The sequence below is a fragment of the Macaca mulatta genome, chromosome 2, assembly GCF_049350105.2.
Source record: "Macaca mulatta isolate MMU2019108-1 chromosome 2, T2T-MMU8v2.0, whole genome shotgun sequence".
Classification (NCBI taxonomy): domain Eukaryota; kingdom Metazoa; phylum Chordata; class Mammalia; order Primates; family Cercopithecidae; genus Macaca; species Macaca mulatta.
This window is the reverse complement of record NC_133407.1, coordinates 116286259-116308120: the sequence shown is the minus strand read 5'-3', so window position 1 is coordinate 116308120 and position 21862 is coordinate 116286259. Positions and strand designations below refer to the sequence as shown.

The 21862-nt window shown below is 43.9% G+C and overlaps 1 protein-coding gene across 41 annotated transcripts in view; it reads left to right on the top strand.

Moving 5' to 3' along the window:
* NEK4 (NIMA related kinase 4) overlaps positions 1-21862 on the top strand; it is a 71579-nt gene that overhangs the window by 33085 nt on the left and 16632 nt on the right. For 8 of the 41 annotated variants that reach the window (XM_077993074.1, XM_077993068.1, XM_077993064.1 and 5 more), the window contains one exon: positions 11736-13369. The exons of 26 other annotated variants lie outside the window; for them this stretch is intronic. In XM_077993074.1, the coding sequence (XP_077849200.1) occupies positions 11736-12170 (435 nt within the window). In that variant the 3' untranslated portion in view covers positions 12171-13369. Of the gene's footprint in view, positions 1-2516; positions 2715-11735; positions 13370-19773; positions 21180-21862 lie in introns of those variants that run through there. 7 more of the 41 variants (XM_077993081.1, XM_077993070.1, XM_077993067.1 and 4 more) reach the window with 4 other exon arrangements.

The window sequence follows — 21862 nt, the reverse complement described above, 5'->3', positions numbered from 1 at the left end:
AAGGGAGGGAGGTAAAGGGGGCTGCAAGTGAAGAAACTAAAATGGAGTCTGTCCGGCTATCTCTTCTAGGAGAGAGTCACTCAGGTTAAAACAGGGTAGGGTATCACATTCCCCACTCATGTTTTGGGGAATCAAATCATTGATTCTTCAGTTATAGCAAGGGGGTTATCCTGGGTTCTGAGATACATAAGTTTGACAGAAGCTATGCGCTGCTTTACAAAGTTAAAGAACCAATTTAATATACAAGTCCTGAAGATTAAACTTAACAAGAGGAGGAGAAGGTGTCCTGCCAATCCAGTAATTAAAGTAGTTAGCCATGGATTTCAGTTGAACATGCTTTGATACCAGGGGGTGTTACTTTCTCGTTCTTGTTGGCGTCTATCTAGATTTTCTTGAACTCTTTGGAGGGTATCTTTTATGACTCCAGACTGATTGGCATAGAAACAGCAACTCTATCCTAGGGCTGCACATAATCCTCCTTGGGAGAGAAATAGTAGATCTAAGCCTCAGCGGTTTTGAAGAACTACTTCAGTTAGAGACTTTATTTGGGTATGTGGCATATTTATGGCTGACTGGAGATTGCTTAAATCAGCATCTACTTGCTGAGACAGGGACATTAGTCCAGTTTCTCCTTGAACCAGAGCAGCCATGCCAATGGCTGCTGACCCAGCTATGCTAAGGCCGGCCAGGAGGGGTACTAGGAGCGGGGCAGCTCGGTGAAACCTGGAATGCAATTCAGGGGGAGGAATAAGAAGTTGCCCTTCTGGCCAATAGACCTGGGGGAGTACATGCCTTCTGGCCCTCTGTACACATAGACCTGGGGGAGTACATGAACCAACACACACAGGAGAGGTCCGGGTTCAGTCCCGTTGATGCAGCGAGTGAGGCCTGAAGTACAAGCCAACCAGGTATTGTTAGGTGCCTGGTAGGAAACTGAGGCATTTAAGGAAGTAAGTAGAGATTGATTACAGGTGACCTGAAGGGAGAAGCAGATAAGTTATAGCTGTTGCTAATTAGGAGGCGTTCACTGATACGTCTCCTAGTGTAAGGGCATGGGGTCATGTATGACAAGAAAGAGAGTTAACCTTGAACATGGCCTCTACTCCTAAACCAACGTAATATGGGGGTTTTGCTTTCAGGTACAACCAACAATCTCGGGCTAGTTTAGGCTGGGTGAGATTAAGGAGGTGATGCACCCCATCCAGAATGGACATCAGACTGGGTTGGAGATGTTGTCGTTGTAGTTGAGATTTAGGAACCAGGAGTGGGGGGGACAGTTAAATCGACCCTGTCTGGGTGTTTTTGGAACATAGGGTCACCTAAATCAGTTAGAGGTCCTATTGGCTTAGGAGGGCTTCATGGGACCAGGACCTTTTTCTGAATGGTGAACATAGTTCCAACATCAAATCCTGAGATATAAAGCCTTAATTCCCATGACATGCCATAATACCAATGAGCTGAATTAGAGTTATGGACAGTTATAGTAAGAGGGTTGCAATTTCTTATAGTACACGGTCTAGGACGGGAAGTGTGAGTTTTGGAGAGGGTTGAGGACCAGGTTGATCCTCCAGAGGAAGTGGCCAGGGTTACACATGACCAGTGAGGGCAGAAAAACTAAAAGGAATCTTGACAACTAGAGTCAGGGTGTTTTCCAGGACAGAGGTAAAAATCAACGCTCTGGAGTCCTTTTTCTACTCCTTTAGAGCTCCCACATCCAATCCGGCTTCCTGTATGTGCAAATCCTGTGCCAGGTCAACGTTTCCTGCTCCCGTGACCGGCAGATTACATTGCTCTTCGTGGGTACAGGCAGGCTCTGGGAACAAAGCACATAAATCGACTGCAAAAGAGACTTCTTTGGAGGTTCCTGCCTTCCAAGTAGTGTTTGCACACACATGTCCTGTCGTGAAAGAAGGAGAAAAGAGTAGGATGGAGCAGAGGGCATGATAGGTGGAAACAAACAAAAGAGGTAAATAAAAATAATTAATTTGATGGCTTCACGCAACTTAGACGCATTTTTTTTTTTTTTTTTTTTTTGAGACGGAGTCTCGCTGTGTCATCCGGGCTGGAGTGCAGTGGTACAATCTTGGCTCACTGCAACCTCTACCTCCCAGGTTCAAGTGATTCTCCTGCCTCAGCCTCCTGAGTAGCTGGAATTACAGTTGCCCGCCACCATGCCTGGCTAATTTTTTTGTATTTTTAGTAGAGACGGGGTTTCACCGTTAGCCAGGATGGCCTCAATGTCCTGACCTTGTGATCCGCCCACCTCGGCCTCCCAAAGTGCTGGGATTACAGGTGTGAGCCACTGCGCCTGGCCAAGACGCAGTTTTAAGGGGCCTGGCTCAGGCTTGGGGATCCATGTTTCTTGCTGGGTCTTGCTGGCCTTTTTGATGCGAGAGATAAATCCAAGCAGGAATGCCGTCCACCTTTAGAGCTGTCGGCGTGGTGAGGATGATAGTATGAGGTCCTTTCCAGGCAGGAATGAGTCCTTCTTTCTGGAACTTTTTAACGTACACCAGGTCACCCGGCTGGAAAGAGTGGCAGGGTCCTGTCTGGTCAGGAACTGGATTTGGGTGTGCTCCCCGGACAACCAGCTGGATGATGTCTCGTACCTGTTGGAGAGACTGCAGGTACTGTAATAAATTAGCTTGAGAGATTTCTGCTAAATGGGTGTCTCTCAACGTAGACAAGATAGACAGAGCCCTTCCTTACATAATTTCAAAAGGTGAAAACCCAGCTCGGTCAGGGGTACATCTTACTCTAAGAAGGGCTAAAGGAAGGAGCCTCACCCAATTCTCACCGGTTTCTAGAATTAATTTGTAAGAGTATTTTTTAGGTGCGGTTCATGCGTTCTACATGTCCAGAGCTCTGGGGTCGATAGGCACAATGGAGTTTCCATTTGATGTTTAATGCCTTGCTGACCGACTGAGCTATGGATGATGTGAAGGCTGGCCCATTATCAGACCCTATGGCAACAGGCAGCCTGTGTCTTGGGATGATTTCATTTAGTAAAAACTTTACTACTGTAGTGGCAGTGTCTACTAGCACCAGGAGGTACTTATACCCTGCCCGGTGTGATTTTATCTCTGTAAAATCAATTTCCCACCTTTCTCCTGGTGAGTCTCCACAGAGATGGTGGCCTGGGCTGGGTTTGGGACCTTGCTTGGCGTTTACCTGAGCATAAGCGGTACACTGGAGAGCTGCGTGGATAGCTAAGTCCTGAAGGTGGGGGATCTTGAAACGGCTCCTTACAAGCTGGGCCAGTTTTCCTCCTCCCAAATGGGTGGTAGAATGCAAATGACTGATTAAAGTTTTCCCGAGGGCTCGGGGTATGAAGATTCTGGAATCAGGAAGAATCCACCAACCTTCCTAATTTTTATTAGCCTGAAGATGTGAAGCCTGTTTCTCTTCCTTTGTGGAGTATTTTGGGTGATTTGGCAAGTTGGGCTGTGGAAAAGACACAGTGGGCAGCAGGACCAAGGGCACTACTGGGAGCCGACCAGCTTCTCGGCCGCAGTCTGCTCTTCGGTTACTATGGGCAACAGCTGTGTTTTCTCTTTGATGTCCTTTGCAGTGAATTACAGCCACCTGCTGAGGAAGCCAAACAGCTTCAAGCAGGGCTAAAATTTCTTGTTTTTTAATAGTCTTTCCTGCTGAGGTGAGTAGTCCACACTCTTGAGCTGAGGCTCCATGTACATGTACAGTAGCAAAAGCATACCTACTGTCAGTAAATGTTAATATGTTTGTCCTTACCCCATTGGAGAGCCTGAGTGAGGGTGATCAATTCAGCCTTCTGGGCCGAGGTACTTGCTGGCAACGCCTGGGCCCATAGCACATCTGTCTCCGTAGTAACGGCTGCACCAGCCTTTTGTACTCCCTGTTTGAGGAAGCTGTTACCATCTGTAAACATGGTGGCATCTGCCTTGTTTAGGGGCACATCTTGGAGATCAGGTCGGCCAGTTTCCGTAGTTTCTAAGAGTTGCTGGCAGTCATGGACAGGTGTAGTGAAGTCTGGATCAGGGAGTAAAGTAGCTGGATTTAACCACCTTGTGGGAGAGAAAGTCAAATCAGGCTGATCTAACAGTAAACTCTGATACTGCAGGATGCGAGCATTTGACATCCATTTGCCAGAAGCACTTTGCAGCAAAGTCTCTATGGCATGAGGAGCCGTAAGGGTTAAATTTTGGTCCAGAGTCAATTTATCAGCCTCCTGGACTAGGCTTGCTGTTGCCTGTAGCTTGCAGACAGCTTGGCCATCCAGAGGCCACAGGGTCCAGTCTCTGCCAAACAAATAGGCTACTGGGCATCTCCAGGGTCCTAAAGTCTGAGTGAGCTCCGCCTTAGCAACTCCCTGGCTCTCATGAATAAAAAGGTGAAATGGTTTTGAGATATTAGGGAGGGCTAGAGCAGGGGCCTCAGTTAATGCCTTTTTCAGGTTTTTGAAAGCCTGTTCTTCGGTGTCAGTCCAAACTAGTGGGTCATTCCCTCCAGTAGCAGTGTACAGGGGCTTGGCAATCTCTGCAAACTCTAACATCCACAGGCGACGGTATCCCACGGCCCCTAGGAATTCACGTACCTGTCTTTTGGTGGTGGGAGTGGAGATTCGCAGGATAGCTTCTTTACAAGCACTGGTGAGTGCCCTTTTTTCTCTGTTTATCTCATACCCTAAGTAGGAGACTCTGGGAAGACAAAGCTGGGCCTTTTTGGCTGAGATGCCCGAGTTCCTGAAGGAGGTAAAGTAGGTCTCTAGTATGTTGCAGGCAGCTGTCAGTAGTTTCAGTAGCTAATAAAAGGTCATCTACGTACTGAAGAAGAGTACAGTTAGGGTGTCTGGCTCAAAATGGTATAAAATCCTGTTGGAGGGCTTTCCCAAAAAGGGTGGGGGAATTTTTAAAACCTTGAGGTAACCGAGTCCAGGTCAATTGGGTGGTGTCTCCTGAGCCAGGATCTGTCCATTCAAAAGCAAAGATAGGTTGGCTTTTGGGGGCCAGAGGAATAGCAAAGAAAGCATCTTTTAAGTCAAGGACAGTGTACACTGTGTGTTCTGGTGGGAGCAGGCTGAGTAAAGTATAAGGTTAGGGACAGTTGGGTGGACAGTGACTGTCTGTTAACTTCCGTTAAGTCCTGTATAGGTTGGTAGTCATTTGTTCCGGGTTTTTGGACTGGCAAAAATGGAGTATTCCAGGTGGACTGACATGGTGTATGTAAGTATGCCAGCTTATAACAGTCGCTGAATATGGGGGTTGATTCCCTCCCTAGCCCGCTGACTCATAGGATATTGCTTTATCTGGACTGGCAAGGCGGTGGCCGGGAGTTCTACTACCTCTGAAGGGTGGTGCTTAGCCAGTCCCAGGGGGTTTGACTTGGCCCAGACTCAAGGAAAGAGTCTGTAAGTCCAGTAGGAGAGGATTAGTTTTATTTTCTGGCGGTTGTGAAGGTGAAACTAAGAGATATTCTTCTGACAGAGGGGTGGTTAGCAGGAGCTGAGCAGCGGGAGGTGGTGTGTCCCCTAGCATGAGGTGAGCTTGTTGGGCCAAGAAGGAAATAGATTCCTGCAGCTTGTGGGGCAGGTCTCGTCCTAGGAGGGGAAAAGGACACTCTGGGACCACGAGAACGAGTGGGTTACTCTTTTCTGTCCCAAACTCACCTCTCGTGAGTGGGTGACAGGATATTCTTGAATAACTCCAGTAGCCCCCCATACAGCCACTTTTTTATTAGAGACACTGCCTAGGGGCATCTGCAGTACTGAGTGATCCCCCCCATGTCAATTAGGAAGCGTACAGGCTGGCCTCCAACTGTGGCGGTCACCATGGGCTCCTGGGGGCCAAGTGTAAAGGAGCCCTGGCCCATCAATCATCAGATTCCTCTGCAGCGGGGAGGGTGAGGACTTTTTTCTCTTTTGGCTTTTCCTCTGGTCTTAATGGGCATTCCTTTTTCCAATGTCCCATCTGCTTGCAGTAAGCGCACTGGTTTTTCTCCAGGGGAGCCCGCTCCCCTTTCTGAACCTTTTGGCGGGGACCCAGGGTTCCCTGACCATTTTTCTGTGATGGGGGTCTTTCCTTCTTGACTTCCGGAATGGCAGCCACTATGATTTTTACCTGTCTTTTTGATGCTTTGTCAGCAGCCTTTTCAGCTGCCTGAGCTGCCTGTTTCTGCTTTTCAAACTCTCAGTTGTCAAAAACCTTTTGGGCTATCTCTAAAAGCTGACTGATGTTCATTCCGGCAAATCCCTCTAGCTTTTCTAATTTTCTTTTGATGTCAGGGGCTGCCTGAGCCACAAATGCCAAATTAAGAGCACAGCTATTTTCGGGAGCCACCAGGTCAAAAGGGGTGCCAGTCCGATAGGCCTCCTGGAGGTGTTCCAGAAACACTCCTGGTGACTCATCAGGCCTGGACAACTTCAGTTGTCTTAGACAAATTTATGGGTTTTCGAGCAGCTCCCTTGATACCTACAAGGAGATACTGGTGAAAATTGTCTAAAGCTCTCCTTCCACCCGAGGAGTTTGGGTCCCAATTAGGCCGGGTAGAGGGAAAAACCTCTTCAATTTGGTCTTGGGCTTCCTCTTCTGGCCCACTCACTGATGTAATACTTTCTGGCCTCCCTTCTGGTACGTTCCCTCTTTTCAGAGGTGAAGAGGGTTAAAAAGAGTTGCTGACAGTCATCCCAGGTGGGTCGGTGAGTCCGGAGCACGGACTCCATTAGTGAGGTCAAAACCTGGGGCTTTTCAGAAAAGAGGGGATTATGAGCCTTCCAGTTGTACAGGTCAGAGGTAGAGAAAGGGACATAAACTAGGAAGGGAGCTGAGCGCTCATCACCCGGAGGGATTTAGGCCTCTCTCAGTGGGAGGAGGGGGGCTACCTCCTCCTGCCTTGGCGCAATTGGGAGGCTATGGGCGGAGAGCCCACAGGAGATGTAGTCGAGGAAACAAGGGAAGAATCTTGGGGAGCAGGAGGCTTTATAGGGCAGCGGAACTGCGTGAGGAAAACTTTCCTCTTCTTCAGAAGGAGGTAGTACAGGAGGAGCCGAGAGGGCTGAGAGTCCGCACAAAAATGCAGACCGACTCAAAAGGACCTTGGAAGTGGGATCATGAATGGTGCATGAGCGGAACCAGGGAGGAGGGTTCCAGACCAAATCCAGCCATTGATCAATGTAGGGAAACTGATCGGGGTGACTGGGACTTCCAGTAACGACCCGCCACACAGCCTGAACAGCTGTGGGGTTAAATGACCCTTCTGGGGGCCACCCAGTTCCAAACTGTGGCCATTCTACTTCACAGAGTGTCCAGAGTTTGCCTTTCTTCAGGCAGACTCCGTAATCCTCTGAGAAGCCTCAAGAGAAATTCTGCAACATACATTGGAAAGGACTCACTCTTCACAGGGCTGGGAAGAGGAGTTTCCCATTTTGGAGGTAGTTTAACAAGGTTTGAGCAGAGATATTAAACCCAGCACGGACAGAGAAATTCACAACCTGGGGGGCTGGCGTATCGGAAGAACAGAAATAACACAACCAGAAAGAGCAGGAAAACAACTATAGCCAACACTTCCTGCCACATGAAGTTGGTTTTCTTAAGCTTTAAGATATAGGGAGGAGGACTAGAGGCCGACCCGAGGGCTCCTTGGCCAGCCGGACCTAGATGACCTCCCTCTTCCCCTTGACCTACAGCCTAAATATTTTTGGTGTCTCCATGACTCAAAGACAAAAAGTTCCAACCTGACCTTCTCTTTCAAGGGTTTTAGGAGGGAGAGCAGAGCCAAATCTTGGAGGCGCTGGACTTGCTCTGACACAGGAAAACGAGATATGTAGGGTAAGGGATAAGGATGAGAAGGAAAGGGGCCACTCGGATCTTTTCTAAGGTAGGAGAGTAGCCACAGGGGAACAGAATAAGAGTCCAGACAGAGTAAAGCAGTATGAGCGTAGGCTTCTCTACACAGACTTCAAAAGCACGTGAAAAGTTACAGGATGACAGAAAAGGTGGGCAAGCAGGTCTGCAGGGTGGCTATTTTGAATCCACCACTGATCTAATGTGGAGGCGGTCCAGTCACTTGGGCATGGGATGTGGCAATCTAAACTCCAGCAGCCTTTATGGTGCCAGAAATTCCAAATGGGCAAGTGTTTCCCACACCCCCTCCTGTAACACCACCTGATTTGTTTCTGACAGAAAAGGCAGGACTGGGACGGCCAGCCCAAACAACTGATGAGGAATTTGACCTCCTGTGGTAGAAAATCAGTATTGAGGACCTTGAAGAAGTTCTTTCCCAGTAGCCTTGGGCAGTAGCGGTGACCTGACAGATGAAACTTTAGAAGACACTAAACAAGACTGACAGATGAAACTTTAGAAGACACTAAACAAGACAATAGACACTAGTGCATATAAACAAGTTTGACAATTTTTTTTTTTTAATAGACAGACAAGGGGTAGGGGTCCTGTGATGGGATCAGTCAGATGCCTGCCTGGCCGCTCCCCCTGAGGGGACTTAGGCTCCTTGTCCCCTCATTGGCATTGGCAGGCTGGTATAAACCCCTGGCTCGGATTGAGCTATGGCCGATGCTGCCTTAAGCCTTATGAGGTCGCCACAGAACCGCGGGTGAGGGCCCACTCGAACTCCATAGCTTTCGCTGTGGACAAACTGGAAGTTCAAGCACAAGCCCTTGACCTCCCCATTCACGCACTCATTCACACAGAGTTTATAACAGTTTTATTCTTCTTCTAAAACAGAGGTCTCCAGGAGACCTGAACAAGAGAAGGAGAAGAGATAGAGAAAAAGACTGAGAGAGAGACTAGTCTTTAATGGAGAGGCCAGCCTGCCAGAAACCAGGACTCAGTCCTCCAGCGTCCTGGAATACGGACAGAGTCAAGGGAGGGCCCCCGTTAGGGCCACTTCCCTTCCAGAGAGACACAGAGGCACCTAACAGAAAACCAGGACTCTGTCCTCCAGTGTCTTGGAATGCGGGCGGTCATAAAGGGAGGGCCCTCGTCAGAGCCACTTCCCTCCCAGAGAAACAGAGTCAGATCTGACTTACCTTTCTGGGACCAGAAACTGAGGACTCAGGAGTTGAATTTTTGTGGGAACACACCGGTGGTTCATCCTTCCCCTTTGGATAGACGAGGTCTTATGGGGCCCTGGAATGTCTTCAGGTGGCGGCTCCCCTGTAAGTCTGCCATCTGTCTGGGGGAGGTTGGAACGAGTCTGGCTCTCGCCCGGTGGCCAGAATTCTCACTGGGGCCTCCAAATGTTGTAACCAAGCCAGTTACAGAGAAACGCCACACTTTGAGACAAATTAAGGAGTCCTTTATTAGCCAGCGACCGAGAGGCAGCTGACGTTCAAAATTCTCTCGGCCCAAGGAAGGGGCTAGTTTTGTTTTTATACCGTAGTCCAAATAGGGGAGTGGGGGGAATTTAGCTGAAGCAATTTTTACAGAAGCAGAACTGGCAAAAAGTTAAAAAAGTAATTGGTTACAAATGCAGTTACAAAAAAACCAGTTCCAGGTACAGGGGCTTAAACTATCACAAAGAGATAAACGCAGAGGTTTTGGGTGCCATCCACTGTGAGCGCGTCCTCAGGAGCTGCTGGTGCAGCTTGCCTCTCAATATCTTATCAGTAGGTGCATTCCTGGATGTGCTTTGAGTCAGTTTACACTAGTTATGCCCTTAAGGGAGGGAGGTAAAGGGGGCTGCAAGTGAAGAAACTTAAAATGGAGTCTGTCCGGCTGTCTCTGTACTAGGAGAGAGTCACTCAGGTTAAAACAGGGTAGGGTATCACATTACCAGGGCTTGTTTCATTTGATTTAGCACCAAGTAAAGTAAGAGTAAATATGCCATGGAAGACATAGTTGGGTTTTTCCTCCACTTCTCATATTGCCTTACTTCTCCTACCAGACCACACAGTACATCAGCAACCATCCTTGTTGCCCCACTAAGGAATCACTTTAGATTCCAAGTTTTAAATGGCTGGTCAGATGATGCCAGTAGAATTCTTTCCCCTTAAGAAAAGGTGGCAGTGAATGCCAAGACCAGCTTGGTAGGGGAGACTCTAACCCAGCAGCACTAGAGGAATTAAAGACACACACATAAATATAGAGGTGTGAAGTGGGAAATCAGGGGTCTCACAGCCCTCAGAGCTGAGAGCCCGGAACAGAGATTTACTCACGTATTGGTTAACAGCAAACCAGTCATTAGCATTGTTTCCATAGATACTAAATTAACTAAAAGTATCCTTTATGGGAAACGAAGGGATGGGCCGAATTAAAGGAATAGGGGCTAGTTAACTGCAGCAGGAACATGCCCTTGAGGCATAAATCGCTCATGCTATTGTTTGTGGCTTAAGCATGCCTTTAAGGGGTTTTCCACCCTGAGCGGGCCAGTTGTTCCTTGCCCTCATTCCCATAAACCCACAACCTTCCAGCCTGGGCGTTAGGGCCATTATGAACATGTCGCAGTGCTGCAGAGATTTTGTTTATGGCTAGTTTTGGGGCCAGTTAATGGCCAGATTTTGGGGTACTTGCTCCCAACAAGTGAATGCTAACCAGTATCAGTTTCTTTGATCAGAAACAACTCCTTCAGGAAGTTCACTTACTTTTCTGATCCTTGTTAATATATCATGTAAATCATTTTTATTGGCACACCTGCTTACTAATTATGGTTGGTTGCTATTTATGGCAAAGGAACAATCCCCAGGCATGCCTGATCTATTTACTAATGACAAAGTGTGCTTACTTTACATAGTGCCATGGGTTTTCTCTTTTTCTTTTATTTTTGGGAGGGCGGTACAATACTTTGTTATTTATCAGGGCAGATCTCATATATTTGAATCAAAAAGAGAAACTGGTAAGTAAATCCTAAAACATATTTCTTAACCTGAGTAACATCTGTAAACATAGACTTTAATTACATTTTGTTGAAAAATTCATTCAACTTTGGTGCTTATCCAAGAACTTAAAATGTCAATTTCTGACATAAATAATAACCCTCAGTACATATGTATTTTCAAAAGAAAACAAGTGATCTTAAAGTAGTATTTTTATCTATGCTAATTGATACATTTTTATAGCAAATTGAAAATTCTGAGCAAACTGAAAGTATGTTTAACACCAAAATAAATTTTGCTCTAGCAAATGTTTTAAAAGTTTAGACATCTCTGATGTTTTTGAAGATAAGTGGATAAAACACACTAGATGATTTCAAAAGATGAATCTTAGTATCTATATCATTTGACACTTCCTTAGTATTCAGAATAACATTAGTAGAAATAAAAGTAGTACGATTTTTCAAAGAATTCATACATACCGGAAGTCTTAGGAAAAGCAGCTTCTAAATGGAAGGCCTAGGAGGTTTCCTATCTTAATTCTTATCATGTATTTCTCCTCATGGAGTAACTGAAGAGCTTTCTGGCTTGTTTGTGGAACTTTAGTTGGTAGGAAATCATATACATAGGGCCAAATCTTCTTGGTTTCTGTTCTGGAGAATGTTTCCATTACCCCTTTTTTTCTGGTAGTATTCTAAGACTGGCTTTGTTTCGGCTCACAAGCCTTTAGTCTCTTGATAACCATCTCTGGTTTATCACCCTCTTGCTGAATGAGAGGCTCCCCAGTCAGATGATCAATGCTAACAGTTTTGGGAGGGTTGAATTCAATGTTGTAGACTTGGCCACTGATGGGATGAATTGTACTGGTAGTTCTGATTAAACTCTGTACTCTGATATAACTGTTCTGTCTTTTTTTTTATTTATTTTTTTTGAGACGGAGTCTCGCTGTGTCACCCAGGCTGGAGTGCAGTGGCGCGATCTCGGCTCACCTCTACCTCCCACGTTCAAGCGATTCTTCTGCCTCAGCCTCCCTAGTAGCTGGGACTACAGGCGTGCACCACCACACATGGCTAATTTTTGTATTTTTAGTAAAGACAGGGTTCACCATGTTGGCCAGGATGGTCTCGATCTCTCTCTTTTTTTTTTTTCTTTTTTTTTTTTTGAGACAGAGTCTTACTCTGTCACCCAGCAGGCTGGAGTGCAGTGGCACGATATCAGCTCACTGCAACCTCCGCCTCCCAGGTTCAAGCAGTTCTCCTGCCTCAGCCTCCTGAGTAGCTGGGATTACCGGCACCCGCCACCACACCTGGCTAATTTTTGTATATTTAGTAGATATGGGGTTTCACCATTTTGGCCAGGCTGGTCTTGAACTCCTGACTTCGTGATCCACCCTCCTTGACCTCCCAAAATTCTGGGATTACAGTCGTGAGCCACCGTGCCTGGCCTATGGTCTCGAACTCGACCTTGTGATCCACCCGCCTTGGCCTCCTGAAGTGCTGGGATTACAGGCGTGAACCACTGTGCCTGGCCAACTGTTCTCTTTTTATATATTATTTTTATATCTATTATCTTTACATTTGTAAGGTTACCTTTCAGTGTGTATCAGTAGATGGGTACTGAGGCTTGAATGCAAACTGAATTCTTTGCCACGTTTATTACGTTTATAAGGTTTGTCACCTATGTGAGTCCTCCAATGTTGTGTTAGCTATGAAGTACAACTGGAGACTTTGCCGCATTTATTGCATCTGTAAGGTGTGCAGTGAATTCTCTCCAGTATGAATTTTCCAATGTCATGCAAGGTGTAAATTTTGATTGAAGACCTTGCCACATGAATTACACTTGTAAGGTCTCTCTCCAGTATGAATTATCTGATGGTTGGTTAGGTATAACTTGCGTCCAAAGACCTTGCCACATTCACTATATTTGTAAAGTTTCTCTCCAGTATGGATTAGAAGATGGGCTATAAGTCCTGAATGCTTGCTTAATGCTTTCAACATTTGTTAGATTTGTAAGGCTTCTCTGTACTATGAATTATTTGATGCCGTGCAATTGACCAAAGACCTTGCCACATTCATTACATGTGTAAGGCTTTTCTGCAGTATGACATCTCTGAGTGAGGGAAAATTTGTGCCTCAAGTTCTTGCACACTCATTACATTTGTAAGTTTTTTCTCCAGTATGAATTACAAGATGGGTAGTAAGTCCTGAACACTCTAAATGCTTTACCACATTCATTACATTTGTGAGGCCTCTCTCCAGTATGAATTATTTGATGTCAAGGTTTGAATTGCTGTTAAACACCTTGTGACAGTCACTACGTTTGTAAGGCTTCTACCCAGTATGAATTCTCCAGTGATCTACAAGGTGTGGTTTGCAACTAAAGACCTTGCCACATTCACTGCATTTGCAAGGTTTATCTGTAGTATGGATTACTTGATGGTTAGTAAGGCTTGTAGACACTCTAAAAACTTTGCCATCTTAACTATGTTCATAAGATTTTCCTCTAACGTGTGCTTTGCCTTCTTGTGGGAGTAATGGGAAATCAATAAAAATCATTTCTATATTTAAAGTGTGTGTTTTAACACTAGCAGAAATTTTTTGAAGTGGTGGAACTGAGGAACTATGGTTTGTAAACTTTTCAACTTGATTACTTCCACAAATTTTCCTTCTAGCTTAAAATAGCTGCAATTCAGGCAGATGTGACTGAAGGGTTAATCCAAGTTGATTTTTAATAAGCTCGTTTTCTGTATTACTTCCCAATGTACAGCTCTTCCCTGTATTCACACCTTTGATGCATTCCCTACCATCTGGATTGTTTGCTATCTTCACCCTGCAGAGTCCAGAGCTCTTGCCTTGTCTCCAACATGGAGATAATGCTCAGGTCAGGAAGACAGATTCCCAGGAAGACAGGTTCCTGTAGTTCTCCTATATCACCTCCCTGTATAAAGCCCTCTGCACAGGGTTCAGTTATTTCCACTCCTGAGAGAATTCTGTAGCCACATCCATGAATGTCAAGTGACTCTGAGTAAGAGTCATTCCTGATTCCTTTTCTTTCTTCTTCTTTCTCTTCTGGGCTTCTTCATCACATAGCATGACTCTTTAGAAATAAAACTGTGAGACCAGGCACGGTGGCTCACGCCTGTAATCCCAGCATGTATTAGTCTGTTCTCACACTGCTAATAAAGACATACCTGAATTGGATAATTTATAAGGAAAGAGGTTTAATTGACTCACAGTTCCATATGGCTGGGGAGGCCTTACAATCATAGCAGATGGTGAAGGGGAAGCAAGACACGTCTTACATGGCAGCAGGCAAGAGAGTGTGTGCAGGGGGACTGCCCTTTATAAAACCATCAGATCTTCTGAGACTTATTCATTATCACGAGAACCCCATGGGAAAAACCCACCCCCATGATTCACTTACCTCCCACCAGGTCCCTCCCACGACACGTGGGGATTATGGGAGATACAATTCAAGATGAGATTTGGTGGAGATACTTTTGGAGGATGAGGTGGGCAGATTGCCTGAACTCTGAAGTTCAAGACGGGCCTGGGCAACATGGCGAGGCTCCTGTGTGTGCTGCAGCATGACCTTCACTCCACGCAATCCACGTCCAGGTCTCACTGGACACATTTTGAGTTAATTCTTGTATATGGCATGATGAAGTAAAGCTCCAACTTCATTATGTATGTGGCTGTCCTGTTGTCCCATCACCATTTGTTGCAAAGACTATTTTTTCACCTTGTTAAAAATCAGTTGACTGTAGACACATGGGCTTATTTCTGGACTCTCATTTCTATTCCACTGATCTATATATCTATCCTTATGCCACTACCACACTTTGTTTACTTTTGCTTTAGAGTAAGGTTTGAAATCAGGAAGGGTGAGTCCTCTACTATTATTCTTTCTCAAGATTGTTTGGTTATTCTGGGTCCCTTGCAATTACATATGAATTTTAGAATTTGCTTGTCAATTTCCACAAAGAAGCCAGCTGTCTTAAAGAAGTTGAGAGAAGAAAGGAAAGTATGTTTGTAGATTTTGTTGTAACTCTATTTATCATTTCTAGATCTCTTTATTTGTTCCTTTGGATTCAGCTTTCCATGTGGAGTCATTTCTGTAGCCTAATACAGCTTTGCTCCCACTTACCTCTTTTGTTTTGTTATTGGCAAATATATTACATTTCTATATGTTATAGGCTCAACAATATATACATTTTTAGAAATTGTAATAAAATGGAGATAACTTAAAATATACCATTTTAGCCATTTTAAAGCATACAGTTCAGTGGTATTAAGTATATTCACATTGTTGTACAACTCTCACCACCATCTATCATCAGAACTTTTTTCATGTTGCAAAACTGAAACTTTACCCCCATTTAACAATAGTTCCCCATTTCCTGCCCCCACCAGCCCCTGGCAACCACCCATCTACTTTCTGTCTCTATGAATTTGACTATTTTAAGCATTTACACAAAGCCTAAACATAAAAAGTAAAATTGGCCCACAAAGAAAGCTCTGTGCTCAGATGCTTTACTGGTGAATTCTTCCAACCATCTAAGAAAAAAAGAACACCAATCCTGTACAAAGTCTTCCAGAATACTTTAAGAGGAGATACTTTCCATCTTATCCACAAAACCAGCACAACTCTGACATCAAAACTCAACAAGGACACTACATGAAAAAATATCAGATCAATATCTCTCATGAACAGAGGTGAAAAAACTTCAATCATCTGGATTTTGTTAAAGATTTTCAAATGAATGTTCATAAGGGATATTCATATGCATTTCTGTTTTCCTGTAGTGTCCCTTTCTGGCCCCAGAACCAGGGCATTGTTGGCCTCATAAAATGAACCAGGAATTACCCCTTCCTCCTCAACTCTCTGGAAAAGTTTGAGAAGGACTGGCATCAATTCCTTTCCAAATGTTTGGTAGAATCATGAGCAAAGCCATCAGGGCTAGGACCTTTCCTGTTTGGGAGTTTGTTGATGATTGATTCATACTCCTTACACTAGTTAATGGGTCTATTCAGATTTTCTATTTCTTTGTGATTCAGTCTCAGTAGGTTTTATGTTTCTAGGAGTGTGTCCATTTCATCTAGGTTTATGTAACTTGTTGGCATACAATTGTTCATAGTTCTCTTACGATTCTTTTTTATTTTATTAATTTTTGAGATGGAGTTTCGCTCTGTTGCCAAGCTGGAGTGCAGTGACGTAATTTCAGTTCACTGGAAACTCCGCCCCCCGGTTTCAAGTGATTCTTCTGCCTCAGCCTTCTGAGTAGCTGGGATTACAGGTGCACGCCACCACACCCAGCTAATTTTTGCATTTTTAGTAAAGATGGGGTTTCACCATGTTGGCCAGGAGGTCTTGATCTCCTGACCTCATGATCCGCCCACCTCATCCTCCCAAAGTGTTAGAATTACAGGTGTGAGCCACCATGCCTAGCCAATTCTTTTTATTTCTGTAGAGCTGGTAGTAATGTATATACACTTTAATTTCTTACTTTGGTAATTTGAGTCATTTTTTTTTTTTTTGGGTAGTCAAGTGAAGCAATCTTTTTTTTTTTTGAGACAGAGTCTTGCTCAGCCGCCCACACTAGAGTGCAGTGGCGTGATCTTAGCTCACTGCAGCCACCGTCTCCCAGGTTCAAGCAATTCTCCCATCTCAGCCTCCCAAGTAGCTGGGATTACAGGCAACCGCCATCATGCCTGGCTAATTTTTGTATTTTAGTAGAGACGGGGTTTCACCATGTTGGCCAGTCTGGTCTTAAACTCCTGACTTCAGGTGATCCACCCGCCTCGGCCTTCCAAAGTGCTAGGATTACAGGTGTGAGCCACTGTGCCTGGCCTTTTTTTTTTTAATTTAAAATATTTGAAACGGTCTCGCTCCATCCCCCAGGCTGGAGTGCAGTATCAGGGGAATCCTCCCCCAATATTTCAAGGTAGGTTCTTTCTATTTTCCTTAAGTGTCAGCCAGCTGAGAAATAAAGATAAAGAGTACAAAGAGAGGAATTTTACAGCTGGGCCTCCGGGGGTGACATCACATATCAGTAGGACCGTGATGCCCACCTGAGCTTTAAAACCAGCAAGTTTTTATTAAGGATTTCAAAAGGGGAGAGGGTATCCGAACAGGGAGTAGGTCACAAAGATCACATGTTTCAAAGGTCAAAAGGCAGAACAAAGATCACATGCTTCTGAGGAAACAGGACAAGGGCAAAATCAGAACTACTGATAAGGGTCTATGTTTAGCTGTGCACGTATTGTCCTGATAAACATCTTAACAGAAAACAGCATTCAAGAGCAGAGAACCAGTGTGACCACAAATTTACCAGGGCGGAGTTTTTTCCCCACCCTAATAAGCCTGAGGGTACTGCAGGAGACCAGGGCGTATTTCAGTGCCTATCTCAACCACATAAGACAGACACTCCCAGAGCAGCCGTTTATAGACCTCCCCCCAGGAATGCATTCCTTCCCCAGGGTATTATTAATATTCCTTGCTAGGAAAAGAAGTTAGTGATCTCTTCCCTACTTGCACATCCATTTATAGGCTCTCTGCAAGAAGAAAAATATGGCTGTATTTTGCCCAACCCCTCAGGCAGTCAGACCTTATGGTTGTCTTCCCTTGTTCCCTGAAAATCACTGTTACTCTGTTCTTTTTCTTTTTTCTTTTCTTTTTTTTTTTTTTTTGAGATGGAGTCTCGCTCTGTTGCCCAGGCTGGAGTGGAGTGCAGTGGCCGGATCTCAGCTCACTGCAAGCTCCGCCTTCCGGGTTTACGCCATTCTCCTGCCTCAGCCTCCCGAGTAGCTGGGACTACAGGCGCCCGCCACCTCGCCCGGCTAGTTTTTTTTTTTTGTATTTTTTAGTAGAGACGGGGTTTCACCGGGTTAGCCAGGATGGTCTTAATCTCCTGACCTTGTGATCTGCCCGTCTCGGCCTCCCAAAGTACTGGGATTACAGGCTTGAGCCACCGCGCCCGGCCTATTCTGTTCTTTTTCAAGGTGCACTGATTTCATGTTGTTCAAGCACACATGTTTTACAATCAATTTGTACACTTAACACAATTATCACAGTGGTCCTGAGGTGACGTACATCCTCAGCTTACGAAGGTAACAGGATTAAGAGATTAAAGTAAGACAGGCATAAGAAATTACAAAAGTATTATTTAGGAACTGATAAATGTCCATGAAATCTTCACAATTTATGTTCCTCTGCTGCGGCTCCAGCTGGTCCCTCTATTCGGGGTCCCTGACTTCCCGCAACAGTGCAGTGGCGTGATTTTGGCTCACTACAACCTTTACCTCCCAGGCTCAAGTGATCCTCCCACCTTAACCTTTAGAATAGCTGGGACTACAGGTGTAGGGCACCACGTGCAGCTAATTATTTTTGTACTTTTTGTGGAGACGGGCTTTCAGTGTGTTCCCCAGGCTGGTCTTGAACTCTTGGGCTCAAGTTATCTGCCTGTGTCAGCCTCCTAAAGTACTGGGGTTACAGGTGTGAGCTACCATTCCTGGTGCCTTAATTTTTAAAATTTTTTGTAGAAACAAGATCTGTCTATATTGCCCAGGCTAGTCTTGAACTCCTGGCCTCATGCAGTCCTCCCATCTATGTCTCCCAAAGTGCTGGGATTACAGTCATTAGCCACCATGCCCAGCCCAAGATCTTTCTTTTTTAATGTAAGTGTTTACAGCTATAAATTCCCCGCTTAGCACTGCTTTTGCTGAATTCCAAAAGTTTCAGTGTATTGTTTTGTATTTTCATTTGTCTCTTAAGTATTTTCTAATTTTCCTTTTGATTTCTTCTTGATCCATTGGTGATTTAAGAATGTGTTATTTAGGCTGGGCACAGTGGCTCATGCCTGTAATCCTAGCACTTTAGGAGGCCGAAGTGGGTGGATCACTTAAGGTCAGGAGTTCATACCAGCGTGTCCAACCTGTGAAACCCTGTCTCTACTAAAAATACAAAAATTAGCTGGTTGTGGTGTTGGGCACCTGTAATCCCAGCTACTCAAGAGGCTGAGGCAGAATTGCTTGAACCTGGGAGGCGGAGGTTGGAGTGAGTCGAGATCACACTACCACACTCCAGCCTGGGTGACTCCATCTCAAAAAAAAAAAAGTGTTATTTGATTCCCACAAATTTGGGAATTTTAGTTTTCCTTGTTACTGATTTCTAACTTTATCCCACTGTGGTTGGGGAAGATATTCTGTGTGCTATCTTTCCTTTAAAATCTATTGAGACAATTTGTGGTCTATAGTATGGTCTGTCCTAGAGAATGACCCATGTGCACTTGAGAAGAATGCATATTCTATTGTTGGATAAAGAATTTTAGATGTAGGTCAGGCACGGTGGCTCACACCTGTAATCCCAGCATTTTGGGAGGCTGAGGCTAGTGGATCACCCAAGGTCAGGAGTTCAAGACCAGCCTGACCAACATGGTGAAACCCTATCTCTACTAAAAATACAAAATTAGCCAGGTGTGGTGGTGCACACCTGTAATCTCAGCTACCAGGGAGGCTGAGGCAGGAGAATCACTTGAACCTGGGAGGCAGAAGTTGTGGTGAGCTGAGATCGAGCAATGCTCCAGCCTGGGCAACAAGAGCGAAACTCCTGTTTCAAAAAAAAAAAAAGTTTTAGATGCCTGTTAGATCTAGTTGGTTTACTGCATTGTTGAAGTCCTCTTATTTATTTATTTATTTATTTATTTGAGACAGAGTCTTACTCTGTCACCCAGGCTGGAGTGCAATGGCACTTGCCACCACGCCCAGCTATTTTTTGTATTTTTAGTAGAGACGGGCTTTCACCATCTTGGCCAGGCAGATCTTGAACTCCTGACTTCATGATCCACCTGCCTTGGCCTCCCAAAGTGTTGGGATTACGGGCGTAAGCCACTGTGCCCGGCCAAATCATATATATATATATATATATATATATATATATATATTTTTTTTTTTTTTTTTTTTTTTTTGAGACAGTCTCACTCTGTTGCCCAGGCTGGAGTGCAGTGGCGCGATCTCCGCTTATTGCAAGCTCCACCTCCTGGATTCACAGCATTCTCCCATGTCAGCTTCCTGAGTAACTGGGACTACCGGCGCCCGCCACCACACCCGGCTAATTTTTTTTGTATTTTTAGTAGAGATGGGGTTTCACCATGTTAGCCAGGATGGTCTCGATCTCCTGACCTCATGATTCGCCTGCCTTGGCCTCCCAAAGTGCTGGGATTACAGATGTGAGCCACTGTGCCTGGCCCCAAGTCTTCTATTTTCTTTATTATCTTCTGCCAGGTTGCTCTATCTATTATTGAGAGTGGAGTATTGAAGTCTGCAACTATTATTCATGGTTTGTTTTTTACACCTAAAAACAAATCGTCAGTATCCTCATTTGTACATTTAGGTGTATAAATGTTAATAATTGTTCTAATCTTCTTGCTGTAGATGTCTCCTTTTTTGTCTCTTATAACCTTTTTTTAATTTAAAGACTATTTTGTCTGATATTTGTAAAGCCATCCCTAATCTCCTTTGGTTACAATTTATGTGGAATATTTTTTTCAAAATTTTTACTTGCAATCTTTTTGTGTCTTTAGATCTAGAGTCTCTTATAGATAGCATATAGGTGGATTCTGTGTTTTTTAAATCCATTCTGCCAATTTCTGTCTTTTGATTGGAGAGTTTAATCCATTTACATTTAAAGTAGTTATTGATAAGGAGGGACTTATGTTATTTTACTATTTTATGTTCTATATGCATTATAGTTTTTTTAATTCCTTATTTCCTGCATTACTGTTTTCTTTTGTGTTTAGTTGATTTTTTTTTTGTAGTGAAAAATTTTAATATAATATATAACATGTCCTGTAACTGTTTTCTCTGTGGTTACCATGGAGATTATATTTAATATCCTAAAATTATAATAGTCTAGTTTGAATTTGTGCCAGCTTAACTTCAATAACATACAAAAACTCTACCCTTTTAACAGCTCTGCCCCAGCTCCTTCTAGTTATTGATGTCACAAAAGTATATCTTTGTACATTATATGTTTAAAAACAGGATCTAAAAATTGGGTTTTAAAATGCATTAGTCTCTTAAATTATATGGAAAACAAAATGTGGAATTGCAAACCAAAGTTACAGTAATATTAGCTTTTAGTCTAATTGTTTTGTAATGTATTAGCCTCTTAAATCTTGTAGAAAACGAAAAAAAGAAATTACAAACAATTGTTACAATAATACTAGCTTTTATAGTTGCCCATGTTTACCTTTACTAAAGAGATTTCTTTTGCAAATATATTTTTATTGTTAAATCATAATTGTACATATTAATAGAGTACAATGTGATGTTCTGATATATGTATACAATGTGGTTTGATTAAATCAAGCTAATCAACATATGTCACCTGAAGTATTTATCATTTTGTTGTGATGAGGACATTTGAAATTCTCTTAGCAATTTCGAAATATGTAACACGTTATTATTATTAAATGTAGTCACCATGTTGTGCAGTGTATCTCAAAATACTTACTCCTGCTGTATAACTGAACCTTGTTCCTTTTGAGCAACACCTGCCCATTCTACCCACTCTCTGACCTCTGGTAAACACCATTCTCCTGTCTGTTCCTATGAATTTGATTAATTTGATTGTTTTTAGAGATTTTTCTTTCTTCATAAAGCTTTAAGTTATTTAGTGTCATTTCCTTTCAACCTGCAGAATTCCCTTGAATATTTCTGATAGGGAAGATCTAGTGTTAATCAGCTTTATCTGGAAATGTCTTGATTTCTCCCTCACTTTTGAAGGGCATTTTTGCCAGATACAGTATTCTTGGTATTTTTTCTTTTAGCGTTTTGAATATATTAGCCCACTGCTTTCTGGCCTCCACAGTTCCTGATGGAAAAACCCATTGGTAATCTTATCCTTTGTATGTGACAAGTTGCTTCTCTCATGCTGTTTTCAGGATTCTCTCTTTGTCTTTGTCTTTTGACAATTTGTGTGTGTGTGTGTGTGTGTGTGTGTGTGTGTTTTAAGAAAAAGTCTCATTGTCATCCAGGGTGGAGTGCAGTGGCGCCATCTTGG